At 35.5% G+C, this 16927-nt stretch overlaps 1 protein-coding gene across 4 annotated transcripts in view; it reads left to right on the top strand.

Annotated features, from left to right (window-relative positions):
• Fnbp1l (formin binding protein 1 like) overlaps positions 1–16927 on the top strand; it is an 83100-nt gene that overhangs the window by 49422 nt on the left and 16751 nt on the right. For 2 of the 4 annotated variants that reach the window (XM_021195660.2, XM_029537283.1), the window contains exons 3-10: positions 1223–1276; positions 2431–2578; positions 3342–3404; positions 8085–8189; positions 11006–11134; positions 12965–13111; positions 13984–14187; positions 15499–15657. In XM_021195660.2, the coding sequence (XP_021051319.1) occupies positions 1223–1276; positions 2431–2578; positions 3342–3404; positions 8085–8189; positions 11006–11134; positions 12965–13111; positions 13984–14187; positions 15499–15657 (1009 nt within the window). The remainder of the gene's footprint in view (positions 1–1222; positions 1277–2430; positions 2579–3341; positions 3405–8084; positions 8190–11005; positions 11135–12964; positions 13112–13983; positions 14188–15498; positions 15658–16927) is intronic. The other 2 variants (XM_029537285.1, XM_029537284.1) reach the window with 1 other exon arrangement.

Below are 16927 nucleotides of genomic sequence, written 5' to 3'. Positions count from 1 at the left end.
TGGCTGGCCTGGAACTCACTTTGTAGACCAGGCTGAGGCTGGCCTTGAACTCAGAAATCCGCCTGCCTCTGCCTCCCAAGTGCTGGGATTACAGACATGCGCCACCACTGCCCGGCAAAGTGCTTGTTATTCAAGCTTGAGAACCTGAGTTTGAATTCCCACAACTCATGTACCACTGGACATGGCATCTCATGGATGTCATTAAACACTTGTGGGGCAAGATGAGAGATGGAAGCAGAAGAATCTCCAGGAGTTTAGAGGCCCATTAGCCTCAACCAAGGTGGAGGGGAGGGAGCAACACCTGCTTGTTCTCCACAGGTGTGCACATGCACTCACACACATTTTCAAAACTCTGGACCTTCAGTGGTCCATATATTGTAAAGCAAACCTATTATATGTAAAGCAGTGTGGTCAATGTTTTATCTCAGTAACTTCTCAGAAATCTGTGGGGTAGGCACTGTTGACACCATATAGGAATCTGAGGAACAGAGAAATGAGTGTAAATTGCTGTGGGTTATATAAACATTTTTTAGCCAGGCTTCAGGCCCATAGATCCCAGTGTACCTCCAAAGTCTCTGTACTAGCATATACTTACTTCCTGTGTGTGAAATGAGGTGGTATTCTAGTATAAGAACGTTACGGGTAGACGGGAAGGTAGGCACATGCAGTCACAAGTTAGAATGTGATTATTTGCCTACAGAAAGGCAAGCTGGAGGACAGGGGTGTGGTTGCTGGTCGAGCACCTTTTAGTGTAAAAGAGGCTCCTCACCTTAAGATGGGGAACGATTTCCATAGAAGAGGAGCGGGGTAGAGGATGGTGGCCAGCTGCTCGTTTATCCCCGTAGTCAGCATCTGTTTATAGTTTGCCTCAGTTACTATTAAAAATATCTGATTTGTCAAACAAGAGTGATGGTCTTTGAAATGTGTCTTTGTTCCATCAGTTTTATATACTTAATATTGTTTCCTGTAATTCCTTTTAGTTTATACATAATCTAACTGTACTTACAATACCATAAACAGAAATAGTGTTAATATTTTAAGATCAAAATGTAAATAGTGATCATGTATTGTTATGTTAATGTTTGAAGATGAACGTGCTGTTGTTCTCAGTGTTTTATATACAATAGTCTTCTCTTAAATCCTTAATGAATTGGCAAATTTTAGGCTAAAAACTTTTATTTCAAAAGTATTGTTTATAAAATGAAAACTTTTCTTCTTGTAGAAATCTAGTGAAGAAGTACTGTCCCAAGCGCTCCTCCAAAGACGAAGAGCCAAGGTAAAGCTAACCCGTTAGTTACTGCACATGCGCAGACTCAGGACATCATATGTAAACTTTTACTTTGTAAAATATACTATAATAATCTCATTAAGTTTTTCTTTAAAGTTTTAATAAAAACATCACTATTTATTAAGAAAAGAAGCTACTATTTATCTTTTGAGGGTAGATAATTTAATGAACTTAATAGTTTTTTCTTCTTCTTCTTTTTTTAAGAATAAATGAAAGTGGGATTTTTAAGTAAGATTTAGACCAGGATTTGGCTTGCCTTGTTTAGTCTCCAGCAGAAAGGTGTTTTCCCACACTTCATTTCAGGGTAATGAAAAGTGATTAAATGAGGGGGATAATTTTGAATCCTGAATAAAAGAAGAGAACTTGGGGGGGGGTGCTTTTTGGAGATCTTAATATGCAGGTGGTTGTAAACTGTAGAAATTAAATGAGATTAAATTCAACAGCTTTTTGTATATGTTATTGCTTCTTAGCATTCTTAAGGGAGCCAGCCCTGTCTGAGCCCTCGGTTTAAGAGTGCTCCTTGGTGTGTTCCAAGTAGATGTATACATTTTAACACAGTAATTTTCTCTGTCTCTCTCCTTCCCTTCACACACAGTTTTACCCTTATTTTTGCCCCCTTTGTCCCTCTTTGGTGCCAACCACATGGTGCATTTCCATTCAGGATGTGGGCAGGCATACAGGCAGCTGTATCCAGAGCTGCTAGCAAAGTTCTGTAGATGAGCCATCAAGATGCATTTGAGTGGTATGATTGGCAGGCTCTGTCCTGGAGAACAAGCGCATCATCTCGGCAACAGGCTCAGCTGCCCAGCCTAGGGATCCTCCCAAGGGACTCCCAAGCTCAGGCCAGGCAGCTGGCAGCCTAAAGGTTCCACTGTGTCAAAAGCCTGCAGGTAGTATTCTTACTGTATTCCGACCCCAACCATCCCTTTATTTATACATTAAAGGCTATGTAGAGGTACTTAAACATGTACAATGTGAGCTTAATGCAGGTTTTCTTTCCATACGTAGTTAATATAGAACCAATAGCTGGGGTTAGGTTGAGTATATTAAGCTTATCAACATCCAGACACCAAAAATACCTCACCAAAAAAATGGTAATGGAAGCAAAAATAAATCTCAGTATTTTTAATATGTTTTGCCAGGTTTACTTCATGTATCGCCTTTTTTAACATCCTTAATGAGTTAAACGACTATGCAGGACAGCGAGAGGTAGTAGCAGAAGAAATGGCGCACAGAGTATATGGTGAATTAATGAGATATGCCCATGATCTGAAAACGGAAAGGAAAATGGTAATATTTATAATTTTCATCTAATTATAACAGTCTTATGAAATAGTTTCAGAAAATAATTATTTTTCTTTTTAGAACTAAATGTTCAGTCTAAAACTGGTTTTCTACATTACTAGATTTCCTTTATTAAAAATCCTGTGATGAGAATATGCTGTGAAAAAAATGTTCAGAAAAGAAAAACTGTGAGATAATGGTTACCAGTTTATAGTCTGAATTTAAGATCAGGATTTGGCAACATCACAGCCCACAGACCAAGTACCGTGTACCACTTATTTCTGTTTCCTATTGTTAGGTGGTTGAAAAAGAAGTAACAAGGAAAGATTCTGTGGCATGTAAAATTTGATAAAATTTGAATTTGAGTGTCCATAAAGTTTAATTTAATTTGCATTCATTGTATATGATGTTTCCTATGGCTACACAGTTGTAGACAGAATACTGTTTGTCTTGCAAACCTAAAATATGTATTACTTGTTACCTGACTTTTTATAGAAAAGTCCTATGAAGATGACCATTATTTTCTTTAATATTATGCCTGTTTTAAAGGTTATTTTAAAAGTATTAAAGTAACCTATAAGATGTATTTTAAATAAGTTTTTTACTTTCTTTCTAACTCTAAAGATGCATAGCTATATATACATGTATATATTTTATCACATTAAAAAAAGTTAAGAGCTTTTTGAGGATGTTGGAATTCCCTTTGTATATAAATGTAATTATTTTTGTTTGTTCTGTTTGTTTCTTTGCTGATGGTTATAATCTTCAGCATCTCCAAGAAGGACGAAAAGCTCAACAATACCTTGACATGTGTTGGAAACAGATGGATAATGTAAGTAACAGTGTTTTCATGGTTAATGAGAAATGCACAAACTGACTTACTCCTAAGCCCCATTAAGCTTCACATCTGGGTCTCATGATTCTTAATGTATTAAGTTTAGCAGCAAGTACCATTGCCCACCAAGCCATTTCCCACCTGTCTTCCCCCCACACCTGCTTCCTATATAGTAGGTGAGCTATTATTCATAATCTGCCGTTTGTTTTGTTGTATAATAACTAAGAAATATAAAGAATTGAGCTCATTTCATTTTCCTTTTTCCCTATGTAAATAGTGAGACAAATTCTTTAGTCTTCATACCCTGGTAATTACTAGAGATACTTATCCAGTAAGTAAAAGGGGTTTGGAGAATAAGGAAACAGTTACCTTGGGAGACTTTGCTTGAGAGGAGAGAACTAAGACTTTGGTTTTTGAATGTTTTAATGGACTGGATTTATCTTGCCCTCCATTTTTTAACATATGCATACAGAAGAGCAAGGACTACCTTATAGGAAGTATTCTAGCTCAGTAGTCTAGTAATTCTGCACGCTTCTAATTGCAGAAGAAAAACAACAACCTTATAGAACAGACTTAGAAAACATACTGCATATTGTTTACTTAAAGTTCCCTAAGGTCCTTTTTGAAAAGGTTTTGTTATACATAAACAAGGTATCCACATAGACACTAGTCTTATTTACTGGATATGATGGATTGAAAGACTTTGTAGTATAAGGTAAACTTTTTAAATGTTCAGGTTTTCAAGTGATTGGCTCTTTGCTAGCATTTTTTTTTTTTTTTTTTTTTTTTTTACAATAGATAACTATAGTCTTTAAGAATTGTGCTGAAGAAAGTTTGTGTGTGTGTGTGTTTAATATGTCTAGTTGTGATTGTCAGAAGGGCTTGAAGACTGAAAATCTACAAGTTCATGCAAGGTACTCTGGTGTCTCTTAATACTATCAAATCTTTGGCATTTTGAAAGCTCATGCATATATTTGCTATGTTTTTATGTTTTCTTGTTAAAATGAATATTTAAAGCTTAGATTCTATTTCTATTTAAGTGTCAATTATTTTTAATCACCAATGCTGATTTAGACTTCTCAGGTATATTAATACTCTGTTTTCATTTTCTTTGTAATTGGTTTCACCAGGACTTTAAGGGAGGATTTTTAGTTATTAAAATTTAAATTAGTCAGTGGCATCCTTAGTATCTGACATCTAATAAGTATGAGAGAGAGTGCCTATTTTCATTTGCACAGAATAACATACTCCTATACTCAGGAGGTGCTGGTTCCTCTAGAAATGGGTGTTGACATAAATCTGTTTACAGTATGTGCTGACTTGCCTTTAGAACAATTGGCAGTTATTAAGAAAAGTTACAAAGGTTACAAAATAAGACAGAACCATTACAAAAGTTAGGAATTTCAAATAATGTAATTTTTTCAAGTCATTAACAATATTAGGAAAAAGTAAATTCAACCCTAGTCAGCCCTTTACTTGTCCTCGTCCCTCTATGTTCATAAGTAAATATGACATGGCTTTTATTTATGGAGTCCAGTGAAAGAGACCAGCGTTATTTATATTTAATATGTAGAAGCAAATATAACACCCTATTTCCTAATTCTTTTTAGTCAAAACGAAATTATAGAAACCTAATGTGTTCGAAATAGTTAAAGGGAAATGAGGAACGTGAAACAATTGAAGGAAGAAGTTGGAAGAAGTCACTACTCCCAGGATGAACAGTGACATTTAAAAGGAGGGCAGAAGAGAGTGGCCCATAAGGGAGATCTTGACAGAGTGGCCAGAAAGAACTTTAGGAGATTAATGTTAGATGCGCCATGGTGCATTCAGGAGGCTCCAGATGACAGTTTTCTAAGAACAGAGCTCAGAAACAGCAGCTCCCTAGTCAGTCGTGGAGTGGCGTCACTAGTGCTCCATGTCCTCTGTGCTGCTTCATCTCAGTGTGCTGTTTCTTATTCTTCAGCACCCAGAGGCAAGGAAAAAGGAACATTTCTTTCTCACTGTTCTTTTTTAATCAAGGACATAAAACTGGCAGAAAACCCCAGCAGACTTCCTCCTAGGTGCCTTTGATGAGCCTGTGGGGAGACTGGGACAGCAAACCACAGCTATTAACAGCCTCTGTATTGAAAGCAGGTTCTGCTGTGGAAGAATAGGGAATAAATGTCATTTTCTATATTGTATAATTATGCACGGGGAAAGGAATAGTCATTTGTACTTGTGATTGCTTCACTGTTCCAAGAAAAGTATGTTTTTCCACTAATAAGATACATAATATAAAACACCTGTTTGTTACTATCCTCAATTTGTGTCAACCTATAGCCACTGGACCACAGTGGGATTGTGTAAATACAAAATACTCAAGTCTTCTGCTTTCTTTTTCTGTGTAATTCTCAGAACACAGATCATAAAACATTTTCCAGGCGCAGACTTAATAGAGACTTTCTCTGGGGATTTTCACAAACTCGCGTCACAGAGTCGGGGGAATTACACAGGGTTTTTCCGAGGGAACTACCTGGCTGCTTCACTCCAGAGGGAAAGACCAGGGTTAGGCAGCCCCACCTAGAGTATATTTAATGGAAGTTTAAAATAAGAACACACAGACAAGGATTCCTAGACAGTGAAAGAAAAATATCAGATCAGAGACCACAATAATATATAGAAGAAAAAACAACTTAGAAGAAACAGCAACTATGAAAGGTAAAAAGGTTAAAAAAATGAATATCCAAAAATGGTATTAATTTTCTCTGTGGAATAGAGGAAATGCTATATCCATGGAAATAAAGGTAGATACTATTAAAATTAAGGGTGTAAATAACAAAAGAACTTCATATAGGGAGAAATGAGAAGTTCATGAGAAAAAGACAAAATTGAAGATATCTTTCAGAAAGTAAAAGTAACAGAGGTTAGAAATACAAAACAACATAATGAAATTAGAAAATTTTATTTAGCAGTTTCTTTTTCAAAATAACCATGTTGATTTAAAAAAATGGGTAGAAGTAAGTCAAGGAAAAAAATGCCTTCAGATGAATTTCTGGAGGAAAGAATTTGCCAGCTTCCAGTGCTGTGAGCTATCAGCACTTACTTATCCTCATAAGAGCTGACAAGGTGGCTCTGACCCCATAACCAGTGGTGGAAGGAGATCGCTGACTCCTGCACATGCACCTCTGACCTCTGTGAGGGCACACACACTTAAATGCTGTGACCTCTTCTTAAAGCGGTCATGACATCTCAAGACTCTTAGGAGAGGTTCCAGATACCTAAGAGAGAAACAGATTTAGTCACAGCAGCAAAACAAGGCAACAAAAAAATAAACATGCCTTTTACAATGAATCAGGAATTAGAGCAGGATTGGGCATATCTCAACCTACTTATATACAAACCAGAAAATCATAGAGTAGTACTTTTAAATTTCTGAAGGAAACTGTTTCCAACTTTATACTGAGCCACTTAAAAGTGGTGGTAAAGGGCTATCCCTGTGGCGTGGAGTTCAGAAAGCATAGACATGGTGGCCACGGATGGGATGGGATGGGTGGTAACAATAAAAACTTTTCTCACCTCAAAAATTATATTTTACAAACTGTCTTAAAAGCTACTGCTGAATGTGATCCTGTAGAATGATAATGAGCCTAGTGTATCCAGATAGCAGAGGTGCAAAGATTATAGGAAGGGAACCCCAAGAAAAGAACTATAGACTCGGATAGCTGGTATGAGTTCAAACTTACACACATTAGAAACCGTTAGGAGAAAATGAAACCAGAGAACAAAACTGATAGATTTAAATAATGGGGGTTGAATTAGCAGTAAGTGTATATTGAAAATTAAACTTGTGTGCATGTGTATATATTATATCTCAGGTGTAAATAGCTTTGACTTTTTTTATTTTTTAAGAAGGAAAAAATTCCCTGCATGTTTTTATGTGCACATGTGTGTGCCTAGTGCATTTAGAGGGCAGAAAGGGGTGTCAGTTCCCTGGAACTGGAGTTACTGAACCACAAGTCAATCTTGTGGGTACAGGGACCCGACCCAGGTCCTCTACAGGAGCTGCAAGTACTCCTAACTGCTGAGCAATCATACATAGCTTTTTAAAAGTAATAGTAATTTGAATTAGATAAAATTCGGATGTGGTGACACATGTACCCTAGCACTCTGAGGCTGAGGCAGAAAGGTTAAATGTTCAAGGATGGGTTGAACTACACAAGTGAATTCCAGCCCAGCTTGGACCACATAGTTTTTGTTGGTTTAGGAAAAGACTCAACACAAAAACAAGTAGTCTTGTGTCTCTGCTGATACCTGATAGAAACAACACCGAACCACTTTGAAGGGATATGTCCACATCTTAACTGTATTGTGCTTCTATGATTAAAAAGCATGGAAGCAAACACCAAAACCAACCAAAGAAAACTCATTTATAATAAAAAATTTTTTGTTATGGACAGAGAATTAGATATGTTTTGAGTATTAGTTATATTTATGTTATTTTTCTTTATTGTCAATAACCAATAACTAATATTTAAGACATAAATATTAGAATCAATATAAGTTGGTTATAATAATATATTTAGTTTTCCAAATTAGAAAGGACAAATTTTACTTTCATTGTTTAGTTCATTTGTACATAATATACACTAGGAACATTTACGCTACTTCACAAATAAGTTTTTAAATTTTTCTTTACAGAGTAAAAAGAAATTTGAAAGAGAATGTAGAGAAGCCGAGAAAGCACAGCAGAGTTATGAAAGGTTGGATAATGATACTAATGCCACCAAGGCAGATGTTGAAAAGGTAAGGATTCCAAACTTGCTATAAAACAGTATTATTACTGGAGTGTAGTCATTGCATGCAGTCAACAATCCTACTTTGATAACCAAATATTTCATGCATGGAAAGAAGACACACCTTTTGTGTCATTATTGTATCTAAAGCTAAAATATGCAAATGTTGCTTACTTTGTCTGAGAAGGAAAAATGATAACATGGTGCCTTAGTTGCATTCATAATGCTCAGGATAAACTGGCTACTAGGAGGTTTTTCTTCCTTACTCCTAAACTGAATAAAAAGACTGAGATACAGCCACAGAGTATGCTAATCGGGTGGGACTCAGTAGTCCTCTTCAGCAGCTCTACAGAGTATAAGCACTGAGCTGTCACCATGGTACCTGGTCAGTCAGTGAAAGTCTTGTCACGGATTCTGAGCTGGCTATTCTGTAGCATAATTTGCTGATAGATTGGTCTTGTAACTGTCATTTCTTAGTTTCCCCTTTGCTAGTTGATAAGAGTTCAGTTAGCTCCTCACCCCCCACCCCAACTTTATTATTTCCTGATACAGGCTGTACTTATCTCTTTCACATTTTAGTTACATAGACAAATGTCAAATACATTTTTAAATAATAGTTTTGAATACTAATTCTGAAACTGTAATACCATGTGTCTGATCAGTTCTGATTGTGATTGCCTCCCTTGTCTGAGCACTGAGTCCTTGCTAATTTGACTTGAGTGTTTGAAACCATGTTGTTTGAACTGACTCCCATTGAGTTCATGATTATCTTGTCTTTACATGTGTACTGGTATGAGAATGTGCCTCTTATAACTTAAAGACTGTGTTTAAAATTTGTATGGACCTCTTGATCCATTATGAGCTTTGATCCTGCTATTTAAGTTTTTATATCCTAATTTTGATTATATGATTTCCTTTCCAGCATTATGCCATATTCATAATTGAATAATGTGTTACTCAATAGTATTGTGAGTAACAGCACTATTTTGTACATGGGACATGTCTCAAAGTTGACATTCACCTTTAAACACTTCTTTGAGTCATTATCAAATAATGGTTATTCAAATTTGTGTCACAGGCAATTTAAAGTTACTTGTTTAGTGGACTCACATTTAACACCTTCAATTTGTCTACAAGGATTAGCTTTACATAGTCACTAAGCATCTTGAAACCTAGATATAATATGACTGCTAGTTAGTTTATCCTAACTTTCATAAGTTCAGTGTTCATGGTTTAATGTTCAGTTATTTGAAATCTCTTTATTATTAGAAAATTAGACTAGGCTTCAATTGTTGGAGCTTGTAGCCTTATTCTTTTTTATACCCTGCTGAAACCTCCATCCTAGCTGGGACCTGGAGGAGTGTCCCCTGGCAGGTCAGGAGGACTTGGAATCTTTGTCCCACTTTGTGGTTTATGGTAGAAAGAGAAAAAGGATGTGTGTGAGGAAAAGTTCTCGGCTGGAACCTCAGGTTTTGTCTCGTTTCATTTTTTTCTCTGTAGAAATACTTTGTACTTTGATTCATAGTATTTAGTTTCCATAGTATTTACTTACAGGAACTTGTAATGTGCCGTGGATTAAATAAGGTTTTGTGGGCTTATAGATTTTGACTACCCTGCTTCTATAGTCAGTTTATTTCTGAATTAACAAGATATAGTTATAAACTAGTGTTAGAAGTTAAGTAACTGCATCTGTAAAAGCTAGCATCCTAAGAGTGAGGGATGGATGGATGGATGGATGGATAGATAGATAGATAGATAGATTGATAGGGTTGGAAATGAAGATCAAGCCAGAGTGCTTGTCAGCAAAGGTAAAGCCCTTATGTTCAATCCTTAGTAAAAGAAAGGAGGAAAAAAAATAGTGTACTGTGTGCTGTGTAACTCATAGCCCTGATGTATACATAGCACACACAGCACTTGCACTCCTTCCCACCCTCCCTTTCTTCCTTTACTTTTGCTATGTTGTGCTCAGGTTGTGTTGCAACTCTGTTGTGAGACTGCTGGTGTGCAGTGTTGAATCTGTGGAGACCAATTCTTACTTCCTATTTTAGATCAGAGTCTAATTAGTGTTTTACTGTTGTGAACAGATCCCATGACCAAGACAATGCTTACAAGGACATTTAATTAGGGCTGGCTTATAGGTTTGGAGGTTCAGTCCGTTATCATCAAGGCATGAGCTTGGCAGCTTCCAGACAGATGTGGGGCTGGAGGAGCTGAGAGTTCTACATCTTCATCCAAAGGCAGACAGGAGAAGACTGACTTCCAGGCAGCTAGGACGAGGGTATTAAAGCCCATGCCCACAATGACACACTTTCTCCAACAAGGCCACACCTTCTCTAATAGTGCCATTCCCTGGGCCAAGCATATTCAAACCATCACAATCAGTTAGGAAATTTGTTTAGCTTATACTCACTGTATTAGAACTAACAGTTTTACTTATATTCTTGTCAGTGAAGATAATATTCCTTTGACATTCTGCAAGAAATTAAAGGCAGAACTATTTTAAATAAGTACCTCTGGTTTTATAGAGATTGAAACACTGTTGACTATTACAGTACTCAAAAATCATTTTAATCATTATTTACATCTATTATGATTTTAGTTTCATTTATTATTTTCTGTGTGAATTTTATAAGTAGACTATTTAAATTATTGAATAGAGGAGAACTCTCATAGGGACAGGGGGATTGTCATAAGGAGACAGTAAGATCTGGAAGCATTTCATTAGCTTTTGGGTTATTATCTGTAACACAACTTAGGTTTGGTATAATTTTCAGAAAAATGAATTGCTTTATTTTTGGTAATCATTTGGACCATTTTTGCCTGTAGGCCAAACAGCAGTTGAACCTTCGTACGCATATGGCTGATGAGAATAAAAATGAATATGCTGCACAGCTGCAAAATTTTAATGGAGAACAGCACAAACATTTTTATGTGGTAATTCCTCAGATTTACAAGGTAAGTTTAGTTGAGTTCAGAGATTTTTTTTTTTTTGTTTTGTTTTGTTTTGTTTTTTTTCGAGACAGGGTTTCTCTGTATAGCCCTGGCTGTCCTGAAACTCACTTTGTAGACCAGGCTGGCCTCGAACTCAGAAATCCGCCTACCTCTGCCTCCCGAGTGCTGGGATTAAAGGCGTGCGCCACTATGCCCGGCTCACAATTTTTTTGAGACAAGGTTTCACTGTTTATCTTCCCTGGTTGGCCTGAGCTCACAGAAACCCACTTGGTCCTGTTTTCCCTGGGCTGGGATTAAAGAGATTGAAACACTGCTGAATATTACAGTACTCAAAAAACATTTTAATCATTATCTATCACCATGCCTAGCTAAAGAGATAATTTTAAGTTAGAAATTTTTTAAGTTTGGAAATAAAACTTATGGTTTTATATGATATAAGAAAGCATTTTGCATGATGATACAGCTCCAGTTCCAAAACTCAAAAAAAAAAAAAAATCAGAATATTTCTAAAGAATTCACTATTATAAAATTCACTGGTGATAAATTTTATTCTAATTGTATGTGAAAAGTAGATCTAATTATTTTTAAACCACAGACTTTTCTGTTTGTTTATTATTAGTGTTATTGTCTTAGTTTGGGCTTTTATTGCTGTGAAGAGATACCATGACCAGGGCAACTCTTATAAAAGCAAATATTTAATTGGGGTTGGCTTACAGGTTCAGAGATCTAGTCCAATATCATGGTAGGAAGTATGACATCATGCAGGCAGATTTGGTACTGGAGGAGCTAGGAGTTCTACATCTAGATCCAAAGGCAGCCAGGAGACAATTGCCACCCTGGGTGGAATATATATATATATATATTTATATTTATATTTATATTTATATTTATATTTATATATGTATGTATGTATATATGTGTATATATATACTCATGCCTTCAGAGACTGACGACTTTCTCCAACAAGGTCACACCTCATAATAATGCAACTCCCTATGGTACTATTATGGCATAAAAATTCAACTTATAAGTAAATTACCTGTTGTGTTTGGGGGCCACTTTGGAGCTTGCTTAGAGCAGTCTAGTCGTTTTGTGATCAAACAAATAAAAAACAAAGGTCTCAAAATAGGTCCCCAGACTTTAGAGAGTAACAACAAAAAGTGATGTGAAGTAGAGTTTGAGGAGGTGAGAAGAGAGGCCAGTACTGGCTGAGAGCAAGGGTGCAAAGATGACTTTTAACTTATGAATGTACCTGTTTTAGCATATTGCCCATAGTGAGTTTGGACGTGGGGGAATTTGGTGATGTGACTTACTGTTTGCCTTTCATGCCCTCAACTCTGAGCTGCCATCTGTAGTAAGGTCTGGGTACCTGTTTGTACGCCATCAATTGTGATCCTTCATCCAGCTAGGTCTTAACTCAAGTACTCTGAACCAGTTTAAGGAGTACATCTTAGACTTGTGTCTTATGGATAATTGCTTTAAAAGAGGGGGTAGGGATTAATGCTAGAGTTTGGTGTTTAAATGGAACATTTTCTGAAAGCATAAAACTACCCGAATTCAAGAGAAAAGGGTAAAGGAGGTGTGGAGCAGAGACCTGGTTGCCAGTTGTTAATGTTTTAGATGATTTTTAATATCAGTATTAAAAGCCTTGTATTTCCCTCCTTTTATTATTTAACAGGCTTTAGATTGTAAGAATTATTAAGTCTATATGGCACCACTGAAAGGTCTAAAAATAAAAGTGAATACGGAAGAAATATTTTTTGGGGAGGTCACTAATGGTTCTACAGAATAGAAAATTGAATTTCCCTTCTTGTTTGAATTCTGGATTACTAGCAACTACAAGAAATGGATGAACGAAGGACAATTAAACTCAGTGAATGTTACAGAGGGTTTGCAGACTCAGAACGCAAAGTTATTCCTATCATCTCAAAATGTTTAGAAGGAATGATTCTTGCAGCAAAATCAGTTGATGAAAGAAGAGTAAGTACTATATAATTGTTTCTGAACGAGTGCATGTGGTGGAGCTGTGCATGTGAAACTAATGAAATGGTTTGGGAAAGGAGCCCAAGGAATACTTGCTTCTTAGTACACTCTATGAGAAAGTTAGACTCCTACAGTAAGTTCAGCTCTTATGCTTTACAAGAGACTTGCAGCCCTCTCCTTTCCAATTTTTTTCTAATCCAAGATTATAACCTTTGATAAACATTATGTGTGTTTAAATTATGCTCTTATTCTAATGAAAGTTTAGAGAAGAATGTGGTTAGGTCTTGTGTAGTCCGTCTTGAATGCAAGAGTTAGTGCTTGAGCTGATCAATAAACAGTGTAGAATAGTGATGATGAGGAGGAAGAGGGCATCAGCAGTCAAGGACATAGCGCAGTCTTGTTCTTGAGAACATAGAGCCAGAAGCATCACAGCCTAGGCAAAGGGCAACATAGTCTTAGATCTCATCAGTTCTCAGTAAATGCTGAGTTACTAAGAAGCATGGACAAGTAGACTGCCATTCTGAGGGGAAAACAGTGTCAGATATGTGCCATGTACTTAAGTCTTCAGAGCAAGTCCTTCAGTGAAAGTTAGCAAAGAGCCTATCTGTAATTGAGTCCCTAAATTTAATAATAATAATAATGAAGGCTTTTTAGTTTCTTTAGTTGAGTTTCAAAGTATGTGTGTGTTATATTTTTTCACTTGGGATTGATATATTAAATGCTTATTCTAACATTCAGGGAGAAATTATTTTCTTTAAGCCTTTGGTTATTACTATAGAACTATTTCTTTAAACTTTTATTTAAATTTTTTTTGAAAGCTAATGTACTGTTAACAAAATTGTTTTTAAAAAATTGTTTCTTATGTATAGGATTCTCAAATGGTAGTAGACTCCTTCAAGTCTGGCTTTGAACCTCCAGGAGACTTTCCATTTGAAGATTACAGTCAGCATATTTATAGAACCATTTCTGATGGGACCATCAGTGCATCCAAACAGGAGAGTGGCAAGATGGATTCCAAGTCCACAGTAGGGAAGGCCAAGGGCAAACTGTGGCTCTTTGGAAAGAAGCCAAAGGTAAAAAAACATAAAATCCCCATATGCTAATCAAACTCTTACTTAGTAAGTTGAAAAAGATGTTGAATGGATAATAATTTATGACTGATAGAGGAATAATTTCATTCAGCTTGAATAATTCAATTAATCTTTCACTAATTAGAAAACAGTCTTGTACCTTGAGCACTTAGTAATGTGGAAGAATATTCACTGGGTTTTAATATCTACTTAAATTACACATTTTTACAATTTTATTTATATAGAGGTCAGAATTCTAAGGCAGTGTTTTACTGTTACTGCTTACTACAGTGGAGATTCTTAGTTGGGATAAATGATAATCAGTGTCAAATTACCTGTTATAGCTCATACTGCTATAACCTTTTATTATCCATATACAATTTTAATGAGAAGGGCTTAGTGTTTTTGATTTAACTTCAGCTTTTAGGAACTTCTAGTTAACTAAGAGAATCTTGCTCTTCTTGTCAAGCCCCAGATTTTGATGTCCTGGTAATTTTTGGAAAAAACAAACATAGCTCAACACATGAGCGCTTTGTCTTTCTTGTCGGTTTAGTGGTTGTGTTGTACCAGTAAGGAGAGATGTATTCCTTCTGTCTGATACACTGTAATTTTTAAAGTGTGCTTAATTAATTTAGTACTTAGATCTTGACATATGAAAGTATATAAAATTTAACTCAAATTATCTTAACTGCTACTGTCTTTAAAAACACATTTATTGGTAACTTGGGTTTTACTTATGCTTTTAATAATACTGTCCAGTGAAGAGGTTGAGTGGTGAGACCTCTCTTGGTCACAGCAGAGGAACCAGAGCAGCTTAGAGAGATGAGAGTACCAGTGCTTGTTTAAGAAGAGGTGATCTGAGAGGAAAGCTAGGGATGGGGGAGCCTTTGCCTATTTATAGTAATCAGATACAGTTTTAGAAGTATTTTGTGTGGTAACTTTAACTATAGTTGATGCCTTTATCTCTTGACAAGTACAAGTTAAATATAACCTACATGAATCCATTATGATGCTAACATGCTGAAATCCAGAAATAATTATTTTAGTCTAGGTTATATTGTTCTAATATAATTTGTATACTCTTTATTTTAATCTATCAGTTTGTAAAAAAAAAAAATGAAATGGTATTGTTTAAAAGTTACTGGCTTTTAAAAGATAATAGCTTTAGCAAAACTTTGTTTACTCTCTATTTTCATAGAAAACTTTATTTAAAGTGTATTTTGTGAAAGTATGTTGCCAGAAATAGAATTTTCATTTAGGACAACAAACTATGCACATTTGGCTTATTGATTCCTTTCTTTATTTCCATATTAGCCACAGTCCCCACCCTTAACCCCTACTAGTTTATTCACATCCAGTACTCCTAATGGGTCACAGTTTCTCACACTCTCCATTGAGCCCGTGCATTATTGTATGAATGAAATAAAAACAGGGAAGCCCAGAATTCCTTCTTTCAGAAGCCTCAAAAGAGGGGTAAGTTTAATAATGGGTTGAAATGCATGATGGCCTAATTGTGTGTGTAGTGTGGCTTTTCAATACTCTCCACCCTCATTATAAGGCTCTCCTATAAAGACACAGTTTAAAATCACCACAGAATTAAGTATAGCTGCCCTCAAGTAAAAACAACTCCTCTTTATAACATTTGAAATGTTCAACCATAAAAAATGGTATTATAAAGAGGGTGCTGGGTACAGTCATATTTTAGCTTTTTTTGTTTATGTGAAATCATATGTCCACCATTGTCTTGTAATGTATTTACATTTTTAAGACTTTCAGTAATTTGTCACTGGAGTTGCTTTGTAATGATTTGTCACTAATGCTGACTTCAACAACTTTATAAAATCTTGTTTTATTGACAGTAAAATGTCAAGCTTGTTTTTATGCCCTCTTTCAGATGCATAAAATATAATTTCTAATACTTTAATAAAAAAAACTAAAAAGCTGATGTGAGTGATACACAGCTTTATAATTCCAGTACCTAGAAGGCTGAGGCAGGAGAATAGAATTTGAAGCTAATCTGGGTTACATATGAAGTTTAAAAGCAGTCTTGGTTATACAGAGAAATGATATCTCCGAAAAAAAATTAAAAAAGATTAAGTATATTAAATACAGATTCTTATATGTCAAATTAATTTACTAAGTGCTATTATTAAATTATAAGGCCTATAAAATAGTTATTATTAAGTAATATTCAATGGAATTTGTTTTTTAAACTAAATATAAACCTTTTTACTGGAGTTTTCCTTTTGCTTTTTATTAATTGACCAGCCTTAGACATCTAGTATTTTAATAGTACTCTGAAATGAAAACGTGCAGACTAGAAAAATTCAAGTGCAGTGTCCCTTAGCAATGACTGTTAAACTACTAGTAAATTAATGGTACTCCATTATGCTAATAGGACTAATTTTTTTTTTTTTTTTTGGTTTTGAAGATTGAACCTAGGTCCCTGTGTATATGAAATACTTACTCTATCACTAAACTACTTGCCTAGTCCGCTATATTTTCACTTTTATATTTGAATTTTAGGTAATGCTCTTAATTATACAGCTACAATTTAGAATAATTTATAGGAGTGTTTGGCCATTTGAAAGACAGGTGTGACAACCATATATAGCATCAGATCATTAACAGTAATATACAAATAGTGTGTTCTTTCTCTTTTCTTTTTGTAGCTTTTCCCAGAATTAAAGTGCATTTTAGACACCTGAAAAACAAAATGTATTTGTTTAGGGCAAGATCACAT

This window comes from Mus pahari, chromosome 4 (genome assembly GCF_900095145.1).
Source record: "Mus pahari chromosome 4, PAHARI_EIJ_v1.1, whole genome shotgun sequence".
Lineage (NCBI taxonomy): Eukaryota > Metazoa > Chordata > Mammalia > Rodentia > Muridae > Mus > Mus pahari.
Note: the sequence above shows the minus strand (reverse complement) of the source record. Positions and strands in the feature narration are given on the sequence as shown.